General features: G+C 43.2%; 1 protein-coding gene across 1 annotated transcript in view; it reads right to left on the bottom strand.

The window, feature by feature from the left end:
• Positions 1-4,384: 4,384 nt before the first annotated feature.
• Positions 4,385-9,004, bottom strand: part of LOC306705262 (polypeptide N-acetylgalactosaminyltransferase 10-like) — a gene marked incomplete at both ends in the record, with an annotated part of 57,373 nt that continues 52,753 nt past the window's right edge. Inside the window, 4 exons of the mRNA XM_079171968.1 lie at positions 4,385-4,549; positions 5,216-5,365; positions 6,155-6,271; positions 8,030-8,251. Of these exons, the coding sequence (XP_079028094.1) occupies positions 4,385-4,549; positions 5,216-5,365; positions 6,155-6,271; positions 8,030-8,251 (654 nt within the window). The remainder of the gene's footprint in view (positions 4,550-5,215; positions 5,366-6,154; positions 6,272-8,029; positions 8,252-9,004) is intronic.

The raw sequence follows: 9,004 nt of genomic DNA, 5'->3' as shown, positions 1-9,004 counted from the left end.
CTGCAGCTCCGGCGTGTGATTTACTCACCCAGGCTGAATGGGTTTATGTAAATACAACATCAGGTCTTTAACTAAGTCACTGAGCCTCAGAGAGACTGTGGAGTAAAAAAAAAAAAAAGGAGTGATGTCAAAGATATGCAGAGTGAGGGACGAGGTGTTATGTCGAATAGGAGGAAGCATTACTGTTTCGTACTTAAGTAACGCCACAAAGTTTATTTTGGAAATTGACATGAGTTGCTGGAATTTTGTAGAGAAACGCAGGAAAAAAAAGCCGTCGCTTTTTTTGTAAGATATCATACCAACCGTTGTATGAGGATACCTTGAGCTGTCCACATGCCTGTAGTGCAAACAGGCTGCCATTGTTCAAACAGCAGAGCTTCACGTCGACTCAATCGACAGGTCACCTGAGTAAGAACTTTAACATCGTTTAATTAACTCCTGACAAGTTTCCCCTGGAGCTGACAACGTTTACTGTCACAAAGCATGAAGAGAAATGAACTACAATTTAGTTTTTTTTTTCTCGAATTAAAGAAAAATAACTTTTGGGAGAAATGTCGCTCTTTTAGCCTTCACGTCTGTGAGTGGGCGGGCTGGTGTCTGTGTTCGACGGTTTAGCCGGCAGGGCCACAGAAATGCAATGAAAACAAATTGTGATGGTAAATATAGCTTCGGCTAGAACAGAGGGCGTTTTTGTTAGCAGTGGAATAACTAAAAGATCTGCAGATTTGACCTGTTCAAATGTGCATTCATTCTCTGTCAGTGTGAACAAAAAAACAACAGCATCCAGACTGAAATACGCTCGGGAGACGGAGCAACGTCATGAAAACACCCGTCGTAGAACATCTCCAATCTGCCTTTTTGAACAGCGAGGAGGAGTGTTAAAGGATTTGACCCGAATACGTCCACCCAGGTCCCCGGTGACTCAAGTCTGCCGCCGCGACACTGCCACGGCCTTGATTTCCCATTAGTGTGTGACAGCGGGGCCGTTAATAGCAGTGAAGCCCTGTGGAGAAGGAGGTTAGCTGTAATTATTCAGCTGATAGGTCAGGAGCAGGGCAGGCCTGTCACACCTCTCACCGGCTCCCTGGACAGAGCGAATTAAAAGCAAGGAAGGGTGTTTGGTTATTAGTCGTACTTGCAGCAAGCGTCTCCCCGGAGAAGAGAAACTGCACTTTCGCCAGTATTCATTTAATATTTCATTTCGGGACTCTTTCACTCTTCTATCCGACATGCGACTCCTTTATAGGACCATTAGCCTGATTAACACACACACTCATAAGAAGTTGCTTTTCATCCCGACCCATTTCTGCAAAAAACATTAAACATTAACGATAAAAGTTGACAGTGAAGAAGGAGTCAGGGCTGGATTCTGTTTTTTTTTTCAGTTTTTGTCTCCGGCTCACATCTATCTTTCCACTTCATGCCGTCTGATGTTCGTATTGCACATCATCAAAAAGATAGCCTGCAATTTGCAGGGTCATAATATGATGGAGGCGAATGTGTAGAAATGGAATTAATGTGCCACGGGTCTCTCGCCCTTTATGAAATTGACTCGACACAGTGCATTACACATACGGCGTAGAGTCAGTAATTGTGAAGATTACCCACAATTCACTTCTGATTATCACCGCATTTGTTTAGAGCTTTAGATGTCAAAAGTTTCAATCACTCGTCGCAGAAAGTGAACGGAAATATTATATTTAATCAAAACGTGTGCAGCTTGTCACTTCAAACTTCACTGGAGAGCAGCACAACCAGTGTTTCCTCCACATTTTCTTTAAGCTTGAATGTATTGTGTAGAAAAGCCCCTCGGAATATTATTGTTAAAACATTATTTCAGACACATTCATGTCAGTGATCATCAAAACACATTCAGAGAAAGAAAACCGTCAGATGACAGTTTCTCTTGATGATTATCTACAATGTTTTAAGAACTGAGAAGTATATCTCAATGTTGGATACATTTATTTTACAGCTGCAAATGGTGAAAGCAGAGCGTGCTCTGATTCAATTCCAGTCTAAAAAGGAGAAAAACTTATTCTGGCTTCTGAAGTTGTTAGTGTGGGATGCATCATTTCTGATGTGGTGAAGATGAAAATGATTGCTTTGTAATTCCATATCACACTTATCTTGATTTGAGTCTGTCCACAGTGTACTGTGCCCCATAATGCATTGCAAAAAGCAAATGGAGGGAGGGGGGCCTAATCACAGCTGCAAAAAAGGAATAGTGGAGGGAGAACTGAATGACAGAGACACAGACTGTCATGTGGCATTCCTGCTTTAAACTCTAAAGAGGACTAATATGACAAATCTAGTAAGCTGAGGGCAATAGTGTGCAAAACGACCATGGTTATATGCAGTGGCTTCCACTGTTTGCTTGTTTAATCTTGGTGGCATTAGACAGCCAATAAGATCCTCAGACTCATACTTGCGGTATTGGAATTGCCACTAAGGTTGATGACTCACTCTGTTAATGAAAAAAGTGAAAGTGGCAAATGATCGCTGGGCCTCTGCAGCTGCTGTCCTTTGTAGTGAGGTGTTAGCTCGCTGTGCAGGATTCCTTCCCAGACTGATGAGTTTGTGTGACCTCGGTTTTATCAGAATTGCAATAAGATGTCTTTGCTCATATCCAGATGCCGAGTCAAGGATCTGAGTGGTCATATTAACGGTGCAGGAGTGGACAACCTCTATGATAATTAAGAAGATATTTGCAGAGGTTTATTTCATTATTATGTTAATGTGTCACAGTGTATGACAATGATCTTCAGCTTCGATGACCTTATACTGAGTTCCAGACAACTCGGCAGTTGGCATTTTCCAAGTTTCCAACCTCCACATGCACAACGCCAAACGTACAGAAAACCCTGGCTGACAGTGACAAATCGATGTTTCTTTGTCAAGTGTTTTCCTGAATTACCTTTGTGCAGAGACAATAACTTTCTAAGCAAAGGTTTACAACGATGACTCTGGACTTGACTATGACTCATTTGGCTATCCAACCTCTTCATGTGAAGAAAGGAAAATGTTCTTTAGTGATGTTAGAGATCTCTGAACCCCTTGGTTTTTGCTCTGATGATGGATAAGCCTTTGGAGGCTATAGGGGCTATATTTCTGGAGCCTACGACATTTTCTGGTTGAGGCTTTAAGGGGGTCTCAAGTGTCAATCAAGGGATCTGTGACCCCTTGATACCCCCCGGTATTGTCTTTCTTTGCAAAAGCTACAGTGCTCAACACCTGTTGCTGATCAAAGAACCATCAGTAGGTATATTGTAGGGTTCTCTTCACTGCTCAAGCGTCTGACCTGTGATTACATGACATAACACTTTGTTCCCTGAAAAAGCTGTCTGCTTAAACTGAGCATCAGAGCAGAGAGAGTGAACCAAACCACATATATATATATATATATTTATGTTATGTATCCTGGCTGAAGAGACATGATTGTGCGAGCGGTAAATTGTCAGACAGCGCAACATATTATAAATAATAATGCAAATAAATAAATGGTAGAAATGGACATAATTTGATGCTTTATTGGTCAGTAGAAAAACAATTGCACTTCAAAGATGAGTCTGTACAAGATGGTGTTCCTTCTATAAAAGAGATTCTTGCAGTTCATCTGCACACAGTGCAGGAATAATTGTTTCCAATTGTTTCCGGTTTCCATAGAGTTTTGGCTTGCAAAAGTCCCACATATGCCCTCATATGCTGTTTCGGTACCTTGGAGGAAAACTTAAGGAGAAGGTATTTCCCCTTGCTGGAATTGTTAAGGCAACAACTGAAAAAGACAAGGGGGAAAAGAAGCATCCAGCAGAGTTTGTGTTTATGACTCTTGGAAACACGTAGACGTCCAAACTTCAGTCTGTAAGAGCTCCGTGTTTTCCGTGTTTCCACAGGACAATCCGGTTTCACCGAGGTTCTCCCACCCTGGGGAGGGACAGAAAACAAAGTATTTTTTAGTGAGTGAACTTCAATTGACAGTGAAATGATGAATTGTGGCAGTGGTGCTCAGGCAAGTGTGTCTTTCTTATACCTTCCTCCTCATCACAAGGTCTTGCTGAATGATTGTATTCCTGGTGTTGTGTGTGTGTGTGGTCCAACCAGCTCTTCTGCTCTCAGCCGTCACACCGGATCGCTGCTGTGCCACGGGACGATGTGTCTGAAGCAGCACGTTATTCACATGTAGCTTCCATTCTTATCTGGACAACAGTGAGACAGTATGAAGAATGACAACAGCGTTATTCGTTATTCGTTATTCACAGAAAGTTGACTTGAACGAGCGCACCATTATGTTCCTGGGAAAACCAGGTTACTCACCTGATCAAACGTGATCATTGGTTCTTGGTCTTTTTCTGCAGAAAACGCCTCATCTCACCGTCCAGTGGCGTCAGTTGGCGCCCCGGTTGAAGAGCTCCAGCACGGTGGCGTTGGTTCTCTCAAACATCCACTGCTGACTGAGAGAAGAGGGGTCGCACGTGTTCATGAAGACCCGCCGCTCGCTCGGGCTGCTGTCGATGCAGCTGTTACTGACGGGGTGGTACAGACTCGTATCCTGGAGGACGGAGAAAGAGACTGACGTTTAGTCCATTCTGGATTTATTTTCAAATTCTGTTCCAAAAATCTATTTTATAAACTTCACTCCTGACCCCCCCCCCCCCCCCCCCCCCCCCCCCCGCCCCTTCCTTTAGCTTTAATTTCATCTCCATCTCCTAAGGGAAATAATTGGCTCTTTGAAATGTTCTCTAAATGTTACACTATGATCAAACATATTGACCCGAGTAGCTTGAAAGGCACTAGGTGTTTTGAAATTGTCTGACTTTTGCAGGCTCAATATTAAAAAAGTGACACTGTGGCAGACATCCGTTCCACGCTGATACGAACGGGCTGAAAGCAACAAATTCTTCAGGATTGTCATTTGTTGTACTTAAACAAAAAGTGCCAGAAGAAGAAGCGTGAAGATGCTAGAATCACATCACATTGTGATCAGGGTACGTGTAACATCTGTTGTTTATGTATCCTGCAGTTTTCCTTCAGATTCATTTAATACGATGTGTAACAGATGGTCCCCCATTATGTTGAAATCATTCATTAATTGGCTGAAATGATGCTGAGCTGACCGAAGAAAATGCTACAGCAGCACAGTTGGAAGGCCGAAAAGAGGATACAGCTGTGACTACCGCCGTAAAAACACCAAAGTCTTCACTTTCTTCTCCCGTACCTCTCTGTAGCGCCACAGCTGGTTCCCCTTCATGCCGTGACAGTCGTACAGGGTGACGGGGCTGTTGTGGGAGACGGCGTCGAAACAGACCTTCCTCGTGTGAATGGGGTCACCCACCCGAATATCCTCCCTCCAACCGAAGGTCAACACCTGAAGGGAACACATCTCAACTGTAATTAAACATCACACCGTTTCACTCCTCTGTGGCTCTTTCCTGAGGTTTCTGTCAATATGTTTTTTCCCTAAGAGAGAGTTCCTCTTTGGAGTTTGCCAGGTTTGAATTAAATGTATGAGGATAGTGTGTCGCACAGGTTCAAAATCCATCTGAATCAAACCTGTGATTACGAGCTTCAGAATTTTCACTTGATTCATTCAGATCATGCGTCTCTGCTCAAAAGAATACAGGTGAAGGTGAAAGAGGCTCAAACGCTACACGAGTCTCAAGGGGGTTTTGATGTCATCAAGAAATGATGAGGCTTAGTGCACAAGAGCAGTAATACATCATCACCTGCAATCACAATTACATCATGCAACAAACACGTCAACAGTTAGTATCAATACAACAGTTAGTATGACATTTGTCTGTGCATTTTCCTATGAAAGTCCAAAAACGTGTCAATAAATGCACAGTTTTTTGCAGAATAAACTTCCGTCTTCACGGGAAACCACTTGCTAACATTAGCAGCTACATAACATTTATATCAAACTATAGTAGAATCGTGAAACAATTACTTAGGATTGCCAAGCCTGTAAATCCGTTCAGTTCAAGTGGCCAATGAGGTCACCTACTCATTAACCCCTGCATGACAGCCATGGTCCTTTCAGATACAACATATGCAGTGCAAGAACTCCGACCTTGTGTGTTCTATGAAAACCTTCCGAGGTCAGGAGGCCTCCTGAGACGTTTTACTGGAGAAAAGTGTAACGAAGGACCCTCACCTGTCCGTGACTCCACGCCACCTCGCCCCGTCCCTTCACACAGCTCTCCAGGCGGATGGGGCTCCCCGACACAAAGTGTTTGATCTCCATGCACATGCCGCTGCCCACGTTCCGTATCTGCAACACACACACAGACAAACAGAGTCACAGTCACAGAAATACTGACATTGGATCTGCTTAAAGAAAAACTATTTCACTATTTGCCCTTGACATGAATTGAATGTTGAGCTTTTTCTTTTTACACTTGGAAGGGCCCAAAGGCATGTGTGGCCCCTTGGTGTGGACCCACAATGCTCTGATGGTAGTTGCTGCATGCAGGAAGAGAAGGCATCCCTGTGTTATTGCAAACATGTTTCATCACTGCTTCTTGTCTGCTTCTTGGGAATTTTTCCATCGCTATCTCCAGCTCGGTGCACACCCCTCTTTCTACTTGGAAAACTCCCACTAGTAGTACAGGTAAGTCAAAACCCCTGTGTTGAATTGAACATGATATGCACCTCGCGACCTTTGTCTCTGGCACACTTTATAGCACCATGCGGTGTTTGTGGTTAAGGTCACACAGCAATAAGTGTAACTCTGCTCCAGTAGATTCATTGTTTTCCTGCCTGGGTCCAGAATGAGGTACATGCCTCCACCCACGTTAAACTATGCTGTTCACATGTTTACACTTTGAACAATGTATAAAGTCCATCTCTGTCTAGTCAACACAGGTCGACTAAAAGAAGGGATTCATAATGTAAACATTAGACTTCCATGACCTGATTCTGAATATAGAAATGATAAACTCATCAAGTTGAGAACCAGAGTTGGGTAAGAGCCTTTAGGCATTTTTAAGATGATAACAGATAACGGATAGAAACAGCTGACATTTTCAAACCTAAAAGGATAAAAACACTGTTTCAACTTTGCTTTTAGCTACGAAGCAATTTAATACCCATTTCCTCATTCCTTTGATATTGTTATTCCTCTTACTTTGTCTATGCAGATTGTCTTTTTTTATTTCTGAAATAAAAAGAAGGTAGAGGACCTTCACCAGTCATGTGCACACCTTAAATAACTGTGCTCGTGCTGACAGTGGGTGGGAGCTAATTGCCTTATTATTTTCTCCACCGGGAGATTATCTCTTAGGTCGTGTGTGTGTATTTCTGTGCCTCTCTTTCCACAGCTAATCTCACATACTGCTGGACCCATCGGCCTTTCTTTGTCTCATTAATGACTGTATGCTCAAGGACCTCTAGTGCTGTCGTGATTCACACATGTTGTATTGAAGGTTTACAGCATCATTGACTGCTGATTCTTGTATCTGCTACGCATTACGTAATGCTCCTCGCTTGATTTGCACGCCTAGCTGAGACAAGTGCATGTATGTATGTGTAATGTGGTATGTATGTGCTATATAAAGGGGGAAAACACAGGTTGAATCAATAAATATAACAAAACAATGAAGTTCTGAGGTGAGACTCTGAGAGTGGCTGGGAGAGAGTGCTGCGAGGTGGAGGAGGGGCTTCTCACACATCAACAATTAGGACTGGAAGGCATGACATCACATGACCTAATATGTTCTAATGCACACCTTACTGACGGGTGCATGGGAGAATGAAAAGTGTGGTGCAAATAAAGTTTGATTCACTGAAGTGTTCAAGAACTAGAGATGTTGTAACTGTCTCGGGTCCGAGCAGGGTTTTTTCTTATTGATACATTAAGAGTGAGTTTAGATTATAAGTTAAGATGAGATGATAAATGTGTGCTCTGCTGGTTTATCGTTGTTGCATTTCCAAATATGTGTGTTTCTCTACGTTTTCTTCTCCATGCAATCTGTGAAACATCTATCCTTATACCACGCTAATCAAAGCAGGGTCATGAACTGAACCTTACCTCCCCCCACGCGGCGGCAGGAGGCTCCACCATCGGGTAGTGTTTCGGTAAATCCCAGGCCACCTCGCTCATGAACCACTTGAAGTTCTTGCAGTTGAGCCGGTTCCTCAGCTCCTTCTGGGCCGTCATGTCTCCCGCCGACAGGTGGCGGTACTCGGGCCGACGCTGGTAGACGTATTCTGCGTATTCGTCCATCCACACCTCCGCCACGCGTTTGAGGTTCTGGAACCAAATCAAAGAGAGAGAGAGTCAGGCGGATAGATTCATTCACTAAGCAGCATCTCAAGTCTGCCAGCATGTCTATGAGCCTCCCACAAATAAACACCAAATCCCACAGTCCCTGGCAGCGAGGGCGATCTTGTGGAACCACATTGGACTGTTTTGTGAACATAAATGTTTGCTGTTAGTACTGTAGATTGTTCTCAGGGAGTCTGTTCCGACAGTGGCATCCATTTATTGACTCTCACATCAACAGCAACATACTTGGCTTTTAAAACTGTGTACCATTGAAGACCACTTTGGGCCGGCTACATTAAAGCTGACCTTTATAAGTTGGTTTCCATGAATGCAGTTTAAGTTGAAACACTGTAGCACATCAATAAAAAAAGAAAACGTTTGAAGAATGATAAAAATTTACGAGGGATTAAACTGACGATCAAATTAAAATTCAAGATGGCAGCGAGTTCATTTTTGAGTACCTTTTATATACATTTTCTCCTTCATCTGCAAGGTCGGGCAAATTCAGGACCATCAGCATTCCCCCGAGGCTCCAGCTTAAAGACTGCCGGTCCGAATACAAAGTCAAAACAAAGGCCGGTGCCTTTCAGTTGCATACTGAGCCAAGTTCCAAGCCGCAGCTCTAATGAATCGTTTTAGGCAACACTCCAGATGATTTTAGACAATTTTTCATCCTGTGTAGATACTTTTAAAACGTACAAGGAACAAAGAAACTTAAGCTTATTCTTCAGAGTAACA

Source organism: Pholis gunnellus (assembly GCF_910591455.1).
Source record: "Pholis gunnellus genome assembly, chromosome: 13".
Taxonomy (NCBI): domain Eukaryota; kingdom Metazoa; phylum Chordata; class Actinopteri; order Perciformes; family Pholidae; genus Pholis; species Pholis gunnellus.
The sequence above is the reverse complement of the archived record's forward strand: the minus strand, read 5'-3'. Positions and strand labels throughout refer to the sequence as shown.